General features: G+C 42.0%; 1 protein-coding gene across 1 annotated transcript in view; it reads left to right on the top strand.

The window, feature by feature from the left end:
- TM9SF2 (transmembrane 9 superfamily member 2) overlaps window positions 1-23,237 on the top strand; it is a 313,007-nt gene that overhangs the window by 173,048 nt on the left and 116,722 nt on the right. Inside the window, exons 12-13 of the mRNA XM_069205078.1 lie at window positions 11,516-11,573; window positions 21,623-21,782. Of these exons, the coding sequence (XP_069061179.1) occupies window positions 11,516-11,573; window positions 21,623-21,782 (218 nt within the window). The remainder of the gene's footprint in view (window positions 1-11,515; window positions 11,574-21,622; window positions 21,783-23,237) is intronic.

Below are 23,237 nucleotides of genomic sequence, written 5' to 3'. Positions count from 1 at the left end.
CACGACACAGCTGCGCTGATGGGAGCAGCAATACAGGATCTCGTCGTGACGGGACAGCCATTGCGAAAATATAGCAACAACAGCAAGACTCCAGCCAATAAAGCCAAAGTAATCGGGAAACCCCCAAAAATGCTTCCGAAAATAGAATGTATAGCCGAAGGTATCAAACCGAATATGGAAGAGAAGGGATGAGCAAAACCAACACCAACGACTTTGAAAAAATGTGCAATACCAGCAGTGCTGGATGCATTAAATATACGTCCCACAAGTTCACCGAAGTGATTTGGAAAGTTAGTATTCAAAAGGGACTGTATCTCCGCCGATGACCTTGCCACCTGAAGTGCGTAGGTCTCGCTAGCAGATGTAAGGGCCACATGCTTTTGAAACAATAAAGCTTTTAGCCGACCCAACTTGTCGAAATCAACCTTGGAAGTAGCAATATGAGGCCAGATGTCCGCTACCTCCCTAAATTGAGTGGGGGGAAACAACACATTCCCGCAGCACGTAACGGCCTTGTTGACAACGACGATGTAAACTATTCCGGCACGCATGCCACAGCAGCGTTCGCTGTTAAGAACAATGTAACTGCCGTTAGAAAGCACCTGGAAAGTGTTTTTAATAACCGGGACTGGAACTCCCTTCAGATAACAAGCTAAGTTAGCAATCGAAGCGTTACACGCCCCGTGCAAGGACAGCTGTTTACAAACCATTGAATGGCTGACAGAAGCTTTGCATTCGCTGCCGCTAAGAAAAACCTCCTTCAAACCATTAACACATCTGTACTGAAAGGGAAGGTCCCACACCTCGTGTATGTAACTGTCTCCCAATAGTTCATATCTACCCACCGGAATGTGCTTCAAACACGAAGTAAATTGCAAAGTAGAGATAGGCAAATTAATAACCCCATGGATCAACCATTCAGCTGACGGAATCTCAGCTACCGTGAAAGGCAGTTTCTCTAATTTCTCAATATTTAACATAACATATGTCGCTTTCTTTTTAGCCATCAGTTGTTGTTGACGAGTCAAATTAAAAGAGATAAAGATCTCTCTGGCACGAACGTGCTGCCATGGAACGCGACCCGCCATCAAGGTCTGAAGAGTCCAACCCAGCTGCATGATGGACCGCATCTGACTCTGCCCATGATATAAAGAAGACATGTCCGATTTAATAATGTCAATGGCAGAGGAAACAATGCTGTCAATCGTGTAAACACGTTCAGAAAGGGTATGCATGCCATTATCAACAACAGACAAAGTCTGCATCAGATTTTCTTGATCAATCTGCCTCAACCGGGCTGCAGCCTCTTGTTGTGAAAGCTTCCAAATCTCATTATAAACCTCGTATAAGAACCTTTTCTTCCGTGGTACTTTGGGACCTGACAAAAAATCTGGTAAATCAGTATTATTAGACAGTAACGTGAGATGTGACTTAACTGCATCCAGCGTGGATGACTTCAACCATTGCTGACAAAGCTTCCCCACACTGTATGTAGTTATAATATCAGCATGTTCTGGTGAAACGTAACGAGGGTCTGCCCTACTAGTTCTGAACCCCCCTGAAGAGGTGACAAAACGTTGATGACACATATTAGTGTCTACAGGCCATAATAACCACCCGTCTGGATGTAACGATGAAGTGTTAAGCGTACCATTCTGGACCCAATGTGTAAAGTCACTGAAAGTAGCATCCACATAGTGCTGCCAATTTTTTAATTTAGAAGGGACAGGTATACTAGGCAAAGTCAACTCCCTAATCGTTGCTAAGCCCAAACAGCTAGTCTGTTGTACTGTGTCATTGAGGAAAATCATCTGCACAGGGATAATGCATGCTCTAAATAACGTGTCCCTGCCTTGCATTTGCCAATTTTTCGTACCCCAAACACTTTTCAAGTCAACAGTTTTGAACCAGTATTCATATCCCTCGACCGACAGTTTAGATACAAACAAATTGGAATACAGTAATTTAGTATCGGTCAATAACATTTGCTTATTAGAATACGGTGTAACTTTAAAATAGTAGGACCTAGCATTACGTGGATCATGCCCAGCAAAATATGCAAATTTTTCATAATACGTTTTTGAACTCCCTTGTGGAGGAGTCGAGCAATGTTCCCATTGCACATAATTAAACATTGTCTTAGGGCTACTAGCTTTATGAATAAAGTGGTGTCCATAATAGTTGTAACAAAACATGTCACCATGATTATTTCTAAACTGGTAAGCATCTTCATCGTCATAGACAGTATAATATTGCAAATCCGTTAGCATAGAATCTACTGTCTTCACATCCCAATCATCAGAAACAATGCCAGGTATAACAATATCATTCATTGATAATGTGAGGACATACGGTATTTGAATCAATTCAGTGGGACCATATATGTCAAACATTACTTTATCCCACACAATTCCATCCGGAACTGGTATAGCAGAAATGTTTACTGTGGACAAGTCTCTTCGAACATATGAGACGAAAAATGCGGTTTTAACACAGTCTCCACGTGCTCAATGTCAGATCGATCAGGAAGAAAATGACCATGTATTATCAGAAAAAAAGTAACCACAAATCCCAACCATAATAAAATAGTCATCCCGGCCAAAAACAGCCAAAAATAGTTCCAAGGAAAAACAAAATATGTTCGTTTAAGCCATCCCAGCAGCCGTCGTGGACCGTGGACAGAAGACATCGAGGACGAGGAGCCGGACCCATCATTATCAGCGTCGTTGAAGCAGCCAGAAGCAGTTCTAGCAAAAGGTGCAACTGTGAACGAACAAGCAGATGGAGGCTCTCGCCGTGGCACGCTATAAACCACATGTTCAGAAACGTCAGTAGAACGTACAGCAATTTGATCACAAGATTCCATATTAATCGCCGTCGGTGGAACAATCGCAAGATCATCATCCACCCTCCCCAAGCTCGGAGAGGAAACAGTGTCGGTGAAAATCACCTGCAGCGGGACCTCTTCCCCAGTAGTGAGAGGGATTCCGGAACTACTGGGTGTCCCTCTTGGTCTGCTGTGCAGAATCGGCCACATGTTGTAACTTGACATTATCAATGGAAACAAAGCGATTTCCTTTGGCCCCTCGCAGCGGCGGTAAAATCACAGTTCTTGTGCCGCTTACCCCTAACACAGGGACAGGTTCTCGATAAGAAGGACCAAATTCTTTTTTAACTGCGACCTTTTCACGCACTAGATCCCCAATCCTGGGTATCCAACCAGTAGGTGTTACTGGCTCATCCTTAATTCCTGAGGAGGCAGCACTGGCAGAAGAGTTATCTTCACGGAATTGTTGTAAATCCTGCAAAACAGTGACACGATCATTTATGTCAAAGGGCGTATCTGCCGCCTCCACACCAGGACCATCTAGATCAGGAACATACATTCGTGTTCCAAACAGGCACTCATATGAAGTACGACCCCCCAGTGACCTTCTAGGCAAGTTATTAAGTGCTCTCTGTACTCCATATAGGTGGGCTAGCCAACCATGACCCGTACCTATAACTCTGGCCGTTAAGGACTGCTTTAAATCACGATTTAAATGCTCCACGACAGAATTTCCCTCGGGATGAAATGGAGACGAGAATTGGAGTTGGACCCCCAACGAAGCCATGGTGACCCTGAATGCCTTAGAGGCAAAAGCAGGGCCCTGGTCCGAATGAGAAGCCGCAACTGCAAATATATCGACAAAGATGCGCAAATCTTTAATAACAGTGCGAGCGTCAGCCGAGCGTTGTGGCCATACCCATACAAATCTGGAGCACGAATCTACAGCAACCAATATATATTTGTATGCACTATCTGGCGTCAGCGGACCACAATGATCCAAGTACACACACTGTAATGGTTTATTTGAAATCAGAAGGGGCGTCTGCTGCGGGCGTCTAGCCGACGACGCTTTAATTTGTTGACAAACGTCACAACAAAGGACATATTGCTTCGTCTCTTTATAGAGACCAGGCCACCAGTAACAAGCCTGTAAAAGTGAAATCGTGGCAGCCACCCCAGCATGTGCAGAAGCCACCCCCTCATGTGCTGCAGAAATCAATTGAGGTCTCTCAATCTTATTGGGAATTTCACGTACACCAATGCCTGGAATTGTAACAGTAGCATTTAGCGCACCATTCAAGCAGTAACTATATTTTGAAGGAAATCCTTTAGGAAAGGGCGTGCCATCAGCCGTAGCCTTAATGGCAGCCGAAATGTCTGTGTCTGGTTTGGAACTCGAACGAGTCACTGCGGCCACAGTGGCGACGGCCACTACCGATTTTGCGGCTTCATCAGCCAAAGTATTCCCAGCAACGTGTATTCCAACGCGCTGGTGTCCAAGTGTATGTACAACATGGACATTAGGAAGCGTTTCCTTCAGATCCGCAACCTTACCCCACAACATTTTATGTTTAATGGAGTTGCCTTTAGAATCTCTGAACCCATTCATCTTCCAATAGTGTAAATATTCGTTGAAAGACTGCACACAGTAGTAGGAGTCACAGACCAGCAAGGTTAAAAGTGCCGGATCCGCGTGCTCCAATGCTAACAATAGAGCTTTGAGCTCAGCCAGCTGTGCCGTGCAATCTCCCAAGGTTTTAGTATAAGTATGTCGGGGGCAGAACACTTCCCCCTCCATAGTGCCGCTCACCACCGCACATGCAGCAGAATACTGTTGTTTAGTCCCAACCGCTGGTTGCGCAGAGCCATCAGTATATATGACCACTTCATATTGGTCAGTAGGCAATGTACCAGCAGGAACAGGGTATTCTATTTCGTATTGAAGAAATTCTTGAGTCTGCAGTTTAGGGTCAAATACATAATCTACATCAGTGGCTGTCAAAGACGTAGCCCATTGTATCCATCGCGGGTGTAAAGCTTTCGAATTAGGAACACTCGCTTTTGTAACAGCCTCTAAGGCCGGAATCGGGGAAACAACAACAATGCGTTGACCCTGGGCCAGCGGTCTTTCTTTAATAACAGCCATCTGTACTGCAGTGAGAATTTTCTCAGTTTGTGCAAAACGTTGCTCTGCAGCAGAATACAAGTGAGACTTGTATGCTATCGGGACTGTCTCCCCTTCATTAAAGATGACATAAGTAAACCCAACAGCCCCAGGTATCACCCTGATGACTAAATGTGTCTTATTGTCCCGTGTGTGTAAGTGTTTAACTGCTAAGAGATCACTCTGTAATTCTCGCAGTATGTGTGTATGTTCAATCGTCCAAAATCTACTCGAAAAATTCGGACGAATCAACTCGTATAAGGGTTTTATACGCGTTGCATAATCAGGAATTTAAGTTCTGCCAAAATTCAGAAACCCCAACAATGACTGGAGCTTCCGAACCGTATTAGGAGGCTGCAATAAAGCACATTTCTCCAAAAAATGTGGCGCTAGGCTCTTGCCCTCACTCGACAACTCATATCCCAGGAAAATGACGCTGAGGAAGGCAATCTTTGATTTCTTAAAATTAAACTTATAGCCAATATCAGCAAACCCCACAACAATGCGCGATACACGCCTTAGATGTTGCAGAATCTCATCATCTGTCAGATATATGTCATCAACATATGATAATGCTTCAGGGTCGAACTCATGCAGCATTTCAGTTACACGAGCCGAAAACAGTCCTGGGCTATTCTTATACCCCTGAGGCAAACGACAAAAAAGTTTCTGAGAGCCAAACGCACTGAAACAGGTATAGTCCCGACTCTCGGGCGCTATATTCTGGCAGAAAAATCCATTCGAGATATCTAATGTTGTCTTATATTTTTTACGCACTATATTATTCATAAGCGCTGCGCTGTGTGAATTCTGTATTGCATATGTGCGTGTATGACTATTCAAATGTCGGTAATCCACCACTATCCTATATGAATGGTCCGGTTTAGCAACCGGAAACGAGGGATTATTCATCGGCGAGACACAGGGCTCAATTACACCCTGATACTCCAATTGTGTAAGAATTTTTCTAACCGATGCCCTAGCTTCAAATTTGATAGGATATTGCGGTTGTGGCTGAGGTTCGTCTTTTATTGGAATTACATGATAAGGTGATTGTCTGTCCCACCCCACGTTATTTCTATACAAGGCGGGAGCCTGTGCTAGAGCCCATGATTTACTATAGGACTCTGCGAGTTCTCTCGGAACAAGTGGTGAGAAGGAAGGTTTAATAACCTCCTCCCCAACTGGACAGTCGCAAACAAAGTCAGGTGGCCAATCTTGTTCGGCCAACAGAAAATCATATGATTTTACCACATGGTCCCAAAAAATGGCGTTTATAATACGGTCAATGTCCCCTTCCAATCGCAGAGTCACTTCATATACTCTATCAGGATCAGAGACTCGCATATCCGCCGTCTCGACTTGTATGAAGTCATCAGTTGCTTTCACCTCCAGATGCTCTAGAAGACTCCGGCGAACTATTGTGACCTCTGCCGCGCTGTCTAACAGTGCTAATGCCCATGTCTTGTTCGTCAAGAGAACTCTCTTCTTGAGCGGCATGTCTGACTGAGACAGCTGCCACTTTCTTCTTCTTAAATTGCTGTTTTTTTTGCAGCGGTTTCTCTTCTTGTTTAATAGAAACCTCCGCTGAGCGTTGTGAATCCTGTCTCGGTTTCACGTACTCCGTCATCCGCTCTGACTGACCACCTCTCTCACTTCTCTTTTCCGAGGAGTCCTGAAAGGAAAAAGATTGGCGTGTATCAGTGTATTGATATCTATCAGGCGTCTTCAAAGTATCCCTATTCCGAGATTATACTTATTTTGTGGTGTCTCCGGTTGCGGAGACTGTCCACCATCTTTCTTAGGTGTTTGCTGTTTCTTTTCCCAGCGCTTTTTCGAACCTTCAGGTTGTTGCTGTTTAGCATTATCTTTATTATTTTTACCCTGTAACTGGGGTTTTTGTGGTCTAGCCCCTAGACTATCACGACCAATACTAGAATATGTTTCCGCTATTATTCTCGGAAGCTCCCGCTCCTGATTAAGCAGCGGAACATCCCGAAGACTCATTCGCACCGCCAGTGCTACTGCCTCTCCTTTGAGATTACTCAAAATAATAGAAGAAACTGTGGCAAAATTGCCCAGCAACTGCATGCCCAAATCCAAGGCAGGGGCAGTCCCATATTCATCCTGAATCTGTTTAAGTACGTCCGGTAAATTAGCTAATGTCGGTGTGCCGTAGTGTAGAGCGCGGCAAATACCGTGCCCCAGGTATTACAAAGGTCCACCGGAGGAACCATCCCGTACTGCAAACACATCGTCAAAATTCTATGTTTATCCTGAGGTCCCGTATGGGGAAATACTGCTTCCAGCGTATTAATCTTTTGCGCCATCCAAAATGGAGTCTCCTCTCGTTTAGCCGGTTCTTTACCCATTACCGAGTGCACAGTGGCCGGATTAATACCCGGAACCACAGCCTGTGGGTGCGCTGGAGCAGCACGCGCTGCATTCGTATTTAGTGTCTGCATGACAAACTGAACTAATCGTCTATATGTAGCCATTAATTCTGTATATAAACGACGAACTTCAACCACTGCCAATTGAGCAACCGCAGGATGTGGTGTATATGTAGCCAATAAAGGCCAGGTAGGACCATCATTACTCAGTGGACCTAACCTAACTTGTGCTACTGTGTGTGGGAGTGTGCCATCAAGCCAATTATGGTGTTCTTGATAAGATAGAGGTATTTCTAAATAAGCGTAAGCCCTGTATTGTCCAGGGACATTCGCAACTGTGTATTCGTGAAAAGTATTTGTTCCCCCATCCACTGCTGGAAATCTGACCCAAGAATAAAAAAGTTCCGTTCTACAGGGAGTGCAGAATTATTAGGCAAGTTGTATTTTTGAGGATTAATTTTATTATTGAACAACAACCATGTTCTCAATGAACCCAAAAAACTCATTAATATCAAAGCTGAATATTTTTGGAAGTAGTTTTTAGTTTCTTTTTAGTTTTAGCTATGTTAGGGGGATATCTGTGTGTGCAGGTGACTATTACTGTGCATAATTATTAGGCAACTTAACAAAAAAAAATATATACCCATTTCAATTATTTATTATTACCAGTGAAACCAATATAACATCTCAACATTCACAAATACACATTTCTGACATTCAAAAACAAAACAAAAACAAATCAGTGACCAATATAGCCACCTTTCTTTGCAAGGACACTCAAAAGCCTGCCATCCATGGATTCTGTCAGTGTTTTGATCTGTTCACCATCAACATTGCGTGCAGCAGCAACCACAGCCTCCCAGACACTGTTCAGAGAGGTGTACTGTTTTCCCTCCTTGTAAATCTCACATTTGATGATGGACCACAGGTTCTCAATGGGGTTCAGATCAGGTGAACAAGGAGGCCATGTCATTAGATTTCCTTCTTTTATACCCTTTTTTGCCAGCCACGCTGTGGAGTACTTGGACGCGTGTGATGGAGCATTGTCCTGCATGAAAATCATGTTTTTCTTGAAGGATGCAGACTTCTTCCTGTACCACTGCTTGAAGAAGGTGTCTTCCAGGAACTGGCAGTAGGACTGGGAGTTGAGCTTGACTCCATCCTCAACCCGAAAAGGCCCCACAAGCTCATCTTTGATGATACCAGCCCAAACCAGTACTCCACCTCCACCTTGCTGGCGTCTGAGTCGGACTGGAGCTCTCTGCCCTTTACCAATCCAGCCACGGGCCCATCCATCTGGCCCATCAAGACTCACTCTCATTTCATCAGTCCATAAAACCTTAGAAAAATCAGTCTTGAGATATTTCTTGGCCCAGTCTTGACGTTTCAGCTTGTGTGTCTTGTTCAGTGGTGGTCGTCTTTCAGCCTTTCTTACCTTGGCCATGTCTCTGAGTATTGCACACCTTGTGCTTTTGGGCACTCCAGTGATGTTGCAGCTCTGAAATATGGCCAAACTGGTGGCAAGTGGCATCGTGGCAGCTGCACGCTTGACTTTTCTCAGTTCATGGGCAGTTATTTTGCGCCTTGGTTTTTCCACACGCTTCTTGCGACCCTGTTGACTATTTTGAATGAAACGCTTGATTGTTCGATGATCACGCTTCAGAAGCTTTGCAATTTTAAGAGTGCTGCATCCCTCTGCAAGATATCTCACTATTTTTGACTTTTCTGAGCCTGTCAAGTCCTTCTTTTGACCCATTTTGCCAAAGGAAAGGAAGTTGCCTAATAATTATGCACACCTGATATAGGGTGTTGATGTCATTAGACCACACCCCTTCTCATTACAGAGATGCACATCACCTAATATGCTTAATTGGTAGTAGGCTTTCGAGCCTATACAGCTTGGAGTAAGACAACATGCATAAAGAGGATGATGTGGTCAAAATACTCATTTGCCTAATAATTCTGCACTCCCTGTATAGGCTGCATGGGCGTCCACCACAAAAGTGACTGGACCCCCCTGGACTGTCAGTCCATGTGTCAACAGATGTCCCGTGAGCGGATGTCGCATATTAATTGCTATGTTCACTACATTAGGATTCGCCATTTTATAAAAAACGGCTTCAGGTCAGAGAAGGCACACCAATATCGGGGTTTTTCCTTTCAAAGTTCAAGCTTGAACAACCAACCACTAAGCAACAGGAAGCACCTATGCCGTGGCGGTGGAAACCCTCAGCCCCACGGACGTCTCCGTATACGGAACCGAGGAGTCAAAATATATATGAGACCAAGAGAGTCAGTCGGACCTAATCATTAGAGCCAGACCAAACGTTGGCGGCGCCATGTCGCGTGGGCTCTCATTATCCTAAATGAGACTACTGGATTTCTTGGTAGCAGAATCTATAACGGTGTGGGGGACTGAGTCTGACCCACGTGTAAAGAACTCTGTCACCCTAAATCCGGTTTTTGCTCCGGCTAACTAGCAGTGCCTCATTTCTCCCATGTGGAAGGAATGATTTGGCAGCCGAGCGCATGACATCTTTGGAACTTCTCAGGGAAGTCGTGGTTACTCAGATCCAAACCAACTCTCTTATTTCCAATATGATCTCATATACAAATGACAAAAGACAGGATAAGTTTTATATAATGTTTTAATAAAACGACTGTATTTTAGATATTAAGGCGTGAGCCGCAATAACCAGAACGATACAACACAGTAGGATTGTAATAGTTACCAGGAGAGTAAAACATAAAAACAAAGCTATCATATTGTCAAACAGTTTCTACTCTCCCTCTGCTTGTTCTATCTAGAGCACAGCATGTTAAGCTTCTAGCTTGCCTATTAGAATCACTGTGGAGACATTAGCCCTCATACCTGAGCAAAGACCTGTGATCTTGGTTCAGCATCTGCAACGAGGCAGTCAGCGTCAAGTTGTGGTTCCCTGGTCGGAATCTCCCTCTTGCGTGTATTGGGACAAGGAAGTGATTTTATAACTAACATGTCATTGTGATCACAAAATGTCCCTACGCAGGAATGCCAAGTGTAAACTCTTACCACGTCTATCGGCAATGTACCAGACTGTATCCTTGACTGAAGCACAGAGTAAATATGTTATGGAGAACTCCAGTGCTGAAGTAGGCAAAACAGTGTGATATGAATAAAAAACAACACCGTAGAACTGGCTATTTGAAAAATAACAGTACGAAGCCTAATAAAAAGCATGTAGAGCAAAGTACACAGAGGCTCTAAGCTGTCAGCAAATGAATAAAATATATTCAGGGCAAAGTGCACAAAGGCCTGAAGCTAAAGCGCAATGAATACGTAAAACTAACCACACTACAACAGTAGTAGTAACCAATAAAGATAGTTAATAGCTTTTTGATTCTCTAGAAGGGTGTATAAGTAACATGGAATCAAGTGAGATGATATGCTCCTGGCCATGTATGAAATCTGAAAAGTGTTCACAAAGTGCTTACATGAAGGTCCCCAAGACCCTTCAGATCACCTGCCGCCTCTTGTGAACGGGAATGAGCGGTGCATGCGGTACTAGTAATGGATCTCTGATGATTAGGCTCTCAGTCATTACATCTTGAGCATGGGCAACAATATATATTTTAATATCCCATGTTGCACCATTCTAGTCCTTCAGTCTTGGCTGTCAATAACTTACTAACTGCAAATTGTCTTATTTGCCTACTTTGACATAAGCAACTGTTTATTTTGGCACTGTAGTTTCCCACTGGGAGTTTTTTGAAACAGTAGGTGAGGCATAATTTGTAGACTCTTCATTAATCTGAATGTACCTACATGGGTAGTGATTCTGATCAAATCATAATATTGTGTATAAAATATTGTGTTGGCTGCAATCTTTAATCAAAATGACAAGTTTAGTTTTCTTTATGCCCCTGTGTTCCTTGGTGAGTTGAACAAATGGCCAGAATGCTCTCAAATCACTTTGTCTACGTAATGTCATATTCTCTCGAAATGTATGATAAAAGAGATATTGTGTGTGTTTGCATTGGTTTATGAATTTTCTACCCTGGTAATAAAACATGTATGTATTTTAACTTATGATCAGTTGCACTAGACACTGTTTTGCTCAATTTTATTTGGTATCCTTTTTTCAACAGCATTTGGAGGTGAAAAATGGAAAACAAATGTACTACTAACATCATTCCTGTGTCCCGGGTATGGCAAATAGTTTTCTTTCAGTTATCCACTTTTCAGAACATGTATATACTAAGTAGTTATTGTTCCTAGAAATAAAAACAATTAGTAATGAGATATGATTGTTTTTCTTAATTGTTTTAATTTTTGCAGTATGTTTCTCTCCCATGCTCAGCTGTTGTGAACTGATAACCATCCTCGAAAAAGCCTAGAAACCACTTTCTTTACAGTAGCCAAGGACTTCTCCCTCTCCATTTGGCTGCAGAGCTCCACACATGCATGTAATCCATGCACCCTCCATGTTTCCACCAAGCTTTGTAAACTGAGAGTCACAGTCACTTGACATCTTGAAGTCTGTCTGGTGTCTCACTGGCTTTTTAACCTTCTGGCCTGTGACCACATGAATAAAACAAATAATGTACATTGTACATCCTCCTTTATAGCTAGGGAAATGTAACATGGCTCTAAAACCCTTATTTGAATTGACCTATTAAGCACAATAACAAATAGCTCTAAAACCTGATGCTAAACTACACGTCATTCATATGGCAGATTTCCACTATGGCATATGAGACAATTAGAAATGCTCACTTTTTTTTAGCTTCTTGTATCATGATAATTAGTGATTAAAATGAAGTAAACTATAAAATATGTCCATGTATTGTCCTGCGGAAGGTAGTATTGCTCTTATCTCACCATCATGCCAGATTATATTCCCAGAATTTTTGTTACAGAGGTCTATAAATCTCACTTGGAATGTGTCTTGGTGTTTCTCTGTAGTGGACTATCTCTTGGCTTAGTGATTAATGTGTTGGCTGTGCAGCATTTCTTACAGTTGTTCTCGTCATTTCATAAATGTTTTTCATTCTTTTTTTAATGAATTCCTTGTTAATCCACTAGCTCTCAACTTGTGCAATTTGTCTGAAATGTGCAACTGCCATGTTCTGCAGAAGGTGCTTGGCAGTAATGTTGCATCACAAGTATCTGCACTGACTTGACATCAGACTACACATTTAGGAACTACATGACTTTACAAGGCATTAATACTTAAAGGAGTGTATTTCAGGGAAAGTCATTGTAGGCAGATACAATTGGACTTGTTAGGATTGACTCTCCTAATGGGTTATTGCCAGAAGAACATAGCATCTCGTTGGAGGCTTCACTGGCATCTTATGACCAACCAGCTTTATTCAGATGCTGCATGGCAGGGCAACTCTTAATTTAAAAAGAAATCAGTTTCACTAGATTTTATACATTGTTTTTGCATGTAATACCTAACATTGCAGGTGCCATTCATCTTTCATGTAAGTGTTGACCAGTTACTCTGTAGTGCAACAAAGCCTGCTGCACAGCCATATACAGTGAGAAAATGAGGCTGGGGACAAATATAACCCCTACAAAACTGAGGTCCTATCCCGTTGCTTGTTGTTGGCAATGTTCTTGCCAGGGTTTCCAATGTTCAGGGGTTTCTGGGATCACCCTGTTACATCAGATCAGTCTCTCTAAGTTAAGGCATCTGTGCATCCCTGTGGAAGGAAAGGTGAGTTTCTAGATGAGGACCTGCATGATTTTAGAAATCTTTTTATCCCCTGGTGCCCCCAGTGTAAGATTAGTTTCAAGGGGATTGTAGCTCACAATTTTAAAAGAACCTTTCTGATAAAGAGACAAAGCATGCTGTATCTGTACTTGGAAAATCATGATTGGTGAAGGTCAAACTCCTGTAGTTCATCTTTTTAATAAAGGGTTCCATATATAAGCCCAACTTGAAAAATCTCAGAGGGTGGGAGACCATGGTGTGGAAATATTACAACCTGTAGGGGTGTTTCACCCTGTGAAATTCAGTTGAGCATACACAAGCCTGCAGACTTCAAGAACAGCCTTAGCAGTACCATATGAGTCTGCCACCACAAATGTAATGTTGGGTTGAGTGGTTTCCTTGCACCCATCTTTCAGTGACGTGTGCTGGGCCGCATTGTGACCCATAATTCCACTTGCTTAGAACCATTAAATGTTGGGAATGATAGTAAGAATACTGATGCCCCCAGTCTTAAGGATATTTGAAATATTTAAATATTTGGCCATTACTTTGTGTAAGAACTAGAATTAGAAATTGGGGTGAGTGACTACCCACCTCAAGGAATGGCAGCCCTCTTCAGGATGAACCCTTAAAGTCCCTAAATTGACCTCAGCTCATCACTCTGCACCTTTTTCACACCTATTCAAATGCTAATTACTGTCTGGCAGAAGTGGGTGAGCTAATGCAAATTTAGCCTACATGAACTTCAGGCAGGGAACAGGTTAGTTTCTGAAAGTTACTTTTCCTTAATATTTATTAAAAATTTGACTTCAGCATTGACTTTAACTTCTAGTAACTATTAAAAATAGTTGTTTAATTATTCTTCTGGCTAGTTTCATTCCTGAGATACAGTATTAGGATTTTATAGTTTTTTTCTATGTAATATGGTTTTCGGCGTAGAGCAGCTAGTCCTGCCACAGTAAAAATAGATTTTGGGTGCTATTCACTGTTAGGGCTTATTAACATTACATTTCTACATGTCCTACTTTCAGATACACTGCACCCTTGTAGGTGACAAGGCTTACCTAGGTGTGAATTGTTAACTTTTAAAAGAGAGGTTTTGACCTGTCAAAGTTAATTTTGTCAGGTAGAATTGCAATTTTTGCACTGCTACAATCAGGCTACACTGTTGTGGATTTCTTTTAGCGCCAAGATTGGGCACCCTTATTTCAACTCTTGGCCCGTAGCCTGTGCCCTATTACCTACATAAACATTTTATATGTTTATTAATTTTTATAATATTTTATCACATCTCACTTTTCAACATGGTTGTTTTATGCCTTTCTGTGCAAGCATTGTTTGTGTTCTACATTTATCATTCCTTTGTCTGCATTTCACTCTGTGCCCTGCTCAAGTCTGTCATGTTTGTACACAATTGTTTACCCAGTATTGCTGCACCAAGAGTTACGGAGTCAGACCTCAAACCCCAGACATATCATTACATCAGGCCTATTCTTAGAACACAACATGCTTTTTCACATAAACACTGCATAGGCTTAAGGGGGGCAGAGGGCATTCTAGCCAAGTCTGTTTGGGAATGTTCATCCATCTATTGACAGCTCTGCTGATCCTGGCCTTGTCTTTCCAGGCAGCCAGAAGGATTGCCAGCTTACAACAGGTAGACCTGTGCCAATCTTTCAGTTATGGTGTTGGGGCTACTTAATAGAGCGGGACAAGCTGAAAGGCTAACATCGCTATGCTCTCAGGTTTAGACATTAAGGTGTAAGTAGGAATCATTAGACTCTATGATTAGATCAGGATGGTGGGACTGTTCAAATGTTTTTCTCCAATGGTCACAATCATCAATGTCTTATGTTTCATCTTAATAATCACAGCTCATGCATTTTATCATCTGATGTAATTGCTTCAATAAATATTGAAAGTTACTCTGCATCTCTGTGTCTGCCTTAGCATATTTGAGACTTTGTGCAACTGAGAGAAAGGGCTATGATCTTTTCCACCACAACTTCCTGAGGAGTCTGAGTGTCATGTTTATAGAGTGCCACAAATCACCTTTACTTTCCAGGTTTGGGTGAGGTGCTGTTAGCTAGCCGATGAAGTCAAGTCGGTGTGGGACTGACTCAGTCATCCACACACGGTGGTTCCGCCACCCTAAACTCAGCAGTCTTATCCCCATGGTAAGAGTCCTACAGCAGCACCAGTAGACCTAAAGCCTTGTTTGTATTGCCACCATAGTGGATGTCACAATAAGTGCTGCAGTCCACTGATTGCATTTAACTTCCAGGCCCTGGGATTGCATTTGACATGTAGGCCCTGGGTACCCTTTACACCATATGCTAGGGATTTATAGGCAAGCTAGCATGACAATTAGGAGTGTGCCATATGGGGAATGTTAAAAGAGAGAGCACAGACACATTACTACTGATTAGCAGGGGAAAATGCACAAAGTTCTAAAGCCAGCAAAAATATAGGGTCTAGCAAATGGTGACAAATGTCGGGTGACCACGGAGAAAAGGCAGATTTCCTACACTTTCGTTTTCCACAGACAGCTCTTTTGAAGAGCATCTTTGTGATTATGACACCTTGCAAAAGGGAGTGTGGAAGGAGAGTCCATTGCCACCTGTCCCTCAGCAAATAAGAGACGTAGTATTGGTAGACCAGCATTACATCAGGGAATTTGAGACTTTGATTTCCAGATACTTGTAGCTCACTGATTCTACCCTAAGACTAGAGGCTCACATTGTCTCTTCAAGGGTTCTATGAACTTTATGAATTATGGTTTTTTTCACTGGTTTACTTGTAGACCTGAATACTGCTAAAATGAATACAGGATCTCCCATTACATGACAGTGACAGGTGATCCTTTAGCTCTTTTGTCCAGTGATACATTTTCAGCCAGTCATCATTCATCAGACTGAACCAAGAGTTGAATGGCGATTGTAATTGATAAGAAGTTGTTTAGCTAACCTTGTTTGGTATCCCCCTAAAACGTGAAAACCTTGCATGTGGTTGTTAATATAATAGAGGGGTGTAGCATGGGGCCGAGTCTGGATGGTATGTCAAACATTTACTCCCAGCTCACTCAGTAAAAGTCCTCCTCAAAGTCTCCTAGCAGGTGAGAAGGGTCTTGTAGGTGTGTTGCAAAATCAAGGCATTATGAATGGGTCTTAGATTGTCTGGTAGGCCTACCAGTCATAAAACCATAACAGTCACTTTGAACCAAAGACTGCATACATAACTGTAATGACTGACTCTCCGAGGTCAGACAAGGAGATTCCATCCTTGGCTATTTGGTGGAATATATTAAGTTGCTAATGTACTAATTTAGAGGAAACCTGTGAAAGACCTGTGCTCGAATTCTATTAGACCCTGACATCTTCCCTTTTGAGATATCAGAGAAGGGGACAGGTGATGCATTTTCCCAGCTTTCAAGTTCTAGCTGTTACCTAACTACTACAGCTAAGTGAGGGAAGGGAATTGTGGCAAGTATGGAATCTATCTAAGTGTAATCTAGAGCTTCTCTCCTCCTCTTAAGACTGGTATAGTAGGATAGTATTTCAAACATTTATTCCCAGCTCACTCAGTAAAAGTCCTTCTCAAAGTCTCCTAGCAGGTAAGAAGGGTCTTGTATGTGTGTTGCAAAATCAAGGCATTATGAATGGGTCTTAGATTGTGGCAAGTATGGCATCTATCTAAGTGTAATCTAGGGCTTCTCTCCTCCTCTTAAGACTGGTATAGTAGGATAGTATGTCAAACATTTACTCCCAGCTCACTCAGTAAAAGTCCTTCTCAAAGTCTCCTAGCAGGGGAGAAGGGTCTTGTAGGTGTGTTGCAAAATCAAGGCATTATGAATGGGTCTTAGATTGTCTGGTAGGCCTACCAGTCATAAAACCATAACAGTCACTTTGAAACAAAGACTGCATACATAACTGTAATGACTGACTCTCCGAGGTCAGAAAAGGCCTCCTCTTAAGACTGGTATAGTAGGAGACAAAAGCTTCAGCCATGTGGGTTTTTTTTTTTAGGGGGGGGCGCGCGTTACCGAGCACTCTGCAGAAGCACCATGGACTCACCCACGTACCTCTAGGGACCATCTCTCCTGACCAAGCAAAATGATTTCCCACCTGGTCCCTGTGCTTGTTAACCCCATCATCAGTCAGGTGGTTCATTGTGACCTAGGTACCTTTAATTGATTACAACATTGTGTGTTACGCCGATCACCTATACTCGGATATAATTCCATGAGGTAAGCTCGAATGACCACCACTAATCGATTTTGTCTTTCTGTTCAGAGGCCTCCCAGAAAGTAAATAGGGATTCTGCAGAGCCTACATTATTTAGGATATGAGCATAGATTCTTCAGCATATACTTGGAGAACTCATCAGCCATTGGCCACCGTTTATTGGGCCTCAAGATAGCTTGGTCTAAGGAATTGGTTCATCCCAGTGTAATAACGATAGCTATGGGGTCATAAGTCCCCCCTTGAAAGGATGTCAACTTTTGACACAAGATGTGCATCAGTGAGGTGAACAAAGAAATAATGAAGCATAGAGAAGTACCTGTGAGCATTGGAGGAAAAGGAATAACCTTGAGTTGAGTGACGGACTCTCCAAGCATCTGTCGGACACAGGAAAGTGGCAAAGTCAAGTAACTTTGTTCAACCCGCTCATTTGGAGGGTCAAGAGATATCTCTGTCCAATATTCGGTCCATGATCCCATTAAAATCACCTCACATCAAGGGGTTTCTTGTTAGGTGCCTCAAGAAGGGCGTCGCCCTAGAAAAAGAGGAAAGAATATGACTGGGGTGGGGCATTAACATTCCTGCATGTGATGGTTCAACCTTTATTGACTTGGATGCTATAATATAGCATCCAAAAGGGACATTTCAGATCTACTGGACAAGAACATGCGAGTTCTTGAGTAGGAAGACAACCCATGAAGAGCTCCTGTTAAAAACCAGTCTGGAGGACACTGAAGAAGACATATCTCCCTAGAAATCGACAGTGAGGGCTAAACAAGCGGGGCTCCATGCAGCAGTAGTATGTAAGATGAGTGGTATTTTCTGATGGAATTGTTACATCAAAAATAGGCTTAGATTTCCTTTCTACTAGTGAACTTGAATATTTTTTAAAGGTTTGATTAAAGTTTACATGGTGAGATTTATTACCTAAGGTACAAGCTTCACCAGCTGAATGTTTCTGTTTTAAGGTTTAGGCATGGCATCACTTAGTTAGAAGATTCAGTTAAACAACTCCAAACCTCAGTTTTTAGGATGACATCATCATCCATACAGCTCTACGTTTGTGTGGAGGATGTAGATGACCACGCTAGGTGCAACAACCTGAGGTTCATACTTAGCGGCAGACCCAGAACATGGACCATTTTGAGCGCACCAAGATATCCACATTATCCACAGATCATCCTCTGAAGCCGCTGACAGACTCAAATCCTCCAGAGACCCATAAGTCTAGAGATCAGATTCAGGTCTCCTGTCGTAGAAGCTGAAAGGATTGAATGATAAAAATGAAAGAGGAGATGTATTGAAGGCTCCGGGGCAAAGAACATCACTGAGGAAGCCATGCCTTAATCCCTAAACCAACCCAGGACAAAACATCACAATTTGCCCATCCCACTGTTCCTGAGGCAATTCGACCTCGAAATGGTCTTTTGGCGGTAGGGGCTGAGTCTAGTATCCAAGATCTATTGCCTCAACACAGAGAACCCCTGGAGTCGGAGTCTTGATGCAGAGTTACCCAATCTGGAGTCTTTCCCCCCTGTTTCAAGAATAATCCCAAATGCTCCTTTGCACGTTAAGCTATTGCAAGAGTGTCTGGCCAAAAATGGTCACAAAACAAGTAGACAATGGGAAGATCTAGTGGAGCCCAGAGTTGAAAATATGACAGTGGTGGGACACCAAGAGCTTGTTAGTAGGCAACTAATTTCTCTACCATCAGCCACTAGTGACCATTACTGCAGATGCCTCCCTTACTGTGTGTGACGCACATTTGGGTGATTCACAATTCAAGGATAAAGCGCTTCTTAACAACGAAGGTTGCACATCAGTCTCCCATAATTGATCGCGGTTCAGTTAGTGCTAAGGACATTTTAAAAATGAATTTACAACAAAATAGTGCTCATTCGTCTAGACAACCTGACCACAGTGTATTACATTCAGAAGCAAGATGGTACGCTCTCATTTAAGTTGGCCATGTTGACACAGGCAATCTTGCATAGCGCCAATCACCTTCAAGCCTTTCTTCAGGAAGAAAATCTCCTTAAGAACCCCAACAACTTCACAGTAAACTTCAACAAAAACACAAGATGCAGATCAGTGCTGATGCCTTTCAACAATATATTGTCTGCTGGAGGACCCTGATATTGACCTATTTGCAGAATGCTAAACTACAAAATGCTAAAGCGTCACCTTCGCGTTTCCACAGTCCGTGGGCAATGCACTGTGTAATGAATTGGTAAAAAATATTAGCATATGCTTTTCTTTCACTACCGATACTGTATATAATAAGGAAAATTAAGTAGGCATCCATGAGGCTCATACTCATAGCACCCACTTTAACACGTAATTCATGGTACTCGGCACACTTTGAGATGTCCATACATCCCTAAAATACTACTTACTCAACACCAAGTTCCGCTATGACATCCCAATCCCATAGCACTTAATGTGGCAATTTCACACCTAAAGTCTTAGAGTTTGGGCACCCTCAACTTCCAAAGGTGTGCATGGTTATTCTAAAAGGCGCTCGCTAACTCCACCACGAGGACGTGTTAAGCATCACAATGGAAGAGATTTGTCTGCTTGTGCACCTATCTTAACAAGCTATTTCATGCACTTACGAAAGGCAGGCTCAGCGTACACATCCAGAATGGTACATTTAGCCGCATTGGCAACTTCCATACAAAATAAAGGGCTTTGTGGATGACCTTAGGAGTGAATTCCCCCTTGGGCAAATCAGTCCGCTGAAGAGTTTTAAGGAATGTTTTAACTTTCTCATGGAGCCACCATTTGAGCTGTTAAATTCTTGCTCACTGCAGTTTCTTTCATGAAAGGTGGCTTTCCTCATTGCTATCACTTCCCTTCGTAGAGCGAATGAACTCCAAGCTGTAACGGTAGAGGAGCCTTTCAATCAAAAATTGAAAGATTGGGTCATTCTTAGGACTAGCGCTCATTTCCTGCCTAAGGTCGTCTCCCCTTTTCATATGAAGCCATTGATTTGCCATTCTTTATTTCCACAACCTCAAGTGATTGTAAAAAGAGCTTTACACTCTGTCATGCATTGCATTGACAGAACCAAAGCTTTTACCAAGACTAAACAAATGTAGCTTTTGGTAAGCTCCACTTTGAGAACCTTGTTTCCTAGTCTGTTTTCTAGATGAATCGTCAAGTGTGTCCAGGTCCATTATAATAAGACAAAACTTACAGTGCATACTGTGCTTGGAACACATTTGACTTGCGAAAAAGAGGCCACTATGGTTTTCCTTTGAAACATTTTACCTGAAGGCATGTGTATGGCTGCAATACAATCTACCATCCAGGCTTTCATAAAGCATTATTGTGTGGACATCCATGGCCATCAAGATTCAAAAGTCGAGCAAACTTTTCTTAGACCTTTGTTCTAAATGTCTTATGCTGCGGCTTGCAAGTTACTGCTTTAGTAAAAAGGGCACTGCTTTCCAGTCTATGCAAAATATGTAACCTACAGTAGCACACGCTACAAACAGAAAACATTACTTACCTGTAACAGTTGGTTTCCATCTTGTAGGAATTTAGATTCACGTGTTGTCTCCCACTTCCCCAGATACTAGCTCATACTATGAGGCTTGAAACAGTCATTCTTTTCGAACATTTAGGCATGATACACTGCTATACAAGGACTGCCCTGTTTTGCATCACTACACTTACTCACATTTGTGTAAGGAAAATAAAATAAGGTGGAGCCAGTATCTTTGCATTGTGAGTTTTGGGAGAAGAATATGAAGTTACCTCAAAACTACTCTTAAATTCGAGGAAAATCAAGTTGCAACATTAGTACCCAACACTAGATACTAGGAGTGTGCAGAGCATGGGAATCTACAGCAGTATAAGCTGTAAACTGATTGTTAAAGATAAATAACGTTTTCAGTTTTGTGTATGAGTCGCATTTGTTAGTCATGTTTCAGATTGGGGGTTAATGCTCTTCATTGTACCTAAATATTTTTTGTGCTTTACGCCTGATAATGTATTGAGCGCAGACATCCCCGGGCTACCTCTGTTTATTCTGCAGGTGTCACAGGAGGCTGCCCAGACTCAACTGAAATCGTATTAGTGATTTCTCTGTGGGGGAGAAGTTGGCCCAAGTTCTGTATTGTAATAGGTACCAAAGTGTGCAACAAGCTAGGCAATTAGATGATAAAATCCACCTCAACAAAACCTTAATGTTATAGAGTTCTACAATAAGTTAAAAAATCTTAATGATGTAAGCTTCTGTGTTCATGCTTAAAGTGTCTAACTAAAGTACCTTGTGTGTTTTTCAGAATTGTATTTGCTGATTTCTTTGTCATGAACTTAATCCTATGGGGAGAAGGATCTTCAGCAGCTATTCCATTTGGTACTTTGGTTGCTATACTGGCCCTGTGGTTTTGCATATCTGTCCCACTGACCTTTATTGGTGCCTACTTTGGCTTTAAGAAAAATGTAAGTATATTGGAAAATATTTTGCTACTTTTTCATTGTTTTATAAATGTGGGCATATCAGTGACTCCACTTCAAATATCTTTTACCGTGAACCTAAAGTTTGATTTTTATCTTCTGTGTAACAATTGAGCTGCTTCTACTGATTAGTTTTCTCCCCATTGTGTTCTTAAGCACTTGCTGGACTTCTCTTTGTGATGCAGTAGGCTATATTTATTCCTGTAGATTAATTGAAAGCTGTTCTTCTTTTTATACCTGCAGGCACTGCTTGCCTTGCTTGGGATCATCACCCTATCCTCCTCTTAAAAGCAGTATCACTGTATACCTTTAAGGAGCTCTCAGAAACTGTAGTTTCTTCTGAAAAAAAAACTGTGTCCCAGGAGACTTTTATTATTTGACCTAGATCCCAAATGTTAACATATTTGTCCAGGGCTATCACCATAGCGAGCCTTATATCAGTCACTTTGAGGGTCATAAAAAGGGCTCACACAGTCCTGCAGTAGACACATATTGTGGCTATTTTGAGACAATTAAATGTGAGCCTGAAGTAGTTATTGCTAATTCAGAACTACCCCAGAGGAGCTGGGGTTAATTCTAGGGATAATTCCTATTTACCCAAAATGCCCAATTGTCCCACAAAAACAAGGTGCCATTGCTTATTTCTGCTTTACACTATTCTCACTGTACCTACCTGGTATTGCACACAATAGACCTGCCTGTATCACTACCACCTGCACCAGCAATTACCCTCAACTACTGTGGAGTGGCTCTAAAAGAAATCCAGTATGTTTCCTCCCTGTCATGATTTTAGTTATTAGTTTTATGATTTTTCTTACCTGATCTCAGCCTCTGGTGCTTTGGGTGCAAGTGCTTTCTAGATGTGTGCCTTACTTGGCTTACAGTCAACTGATTGTGGTATCTATTCTGTCTTTTAATAATAATAGCTCTGTTTGCAATTCCTCTGTTTGTTAAGGGCTTTTTATTGTCTATTGAATATTTTGAGTATGACCTAATGTAGGAAGATGGCTATCTATGTAATGTACAAGTGTAGGGGTACACTATGCAGATAGTACAGGCGACCCTTATTGGATGGCATGGGTTAAAATAATAACCCTAAATGCTCACGTTTTGTGGTAGGGTGGGCAAGCAGTTTAGGCTTATTAGAGAATAGTATTAAGCACTTATTTCACACAGAGCCAGTAAGCGAGACACACACGCAATAAAGAAATCAGACACTAGTTTATAAAATACCACAGATTTTTATTTAAATTTAGACACCAACATCATAATCAGGTAAGTAACATTTGGGTTAGCAATGTTTAAGTCGCAATAAAACACACTTGTATTGACAATCATGTTATAATGTTGTTCTATGGTAAAGGGTACATAACTGCATATGAGTACCTAGCAGCAACGAATAGGACCAATCTTCTGGAGTTAAGGTGAGTATAGGGCCAA

This window comes from Pleurodeles waltl, chromosome 8 (assembly GCF_031143425.1).
Source record: "Pleurodeles waltl isolate 20211129_DDA chromosome 8, aPleWal1.hap1.20221129, whole genome shotgun sequence".
Taxonomy (NCBI): Eukaryota; Metazoa; Chordata; class Amphibia; order Caudata; family Salamandridae; genus Pleurodeles; species Pleurodeles waltl.
This window is presented reverse-complemented; position numbering and strand designations above follow the sequence as displayed.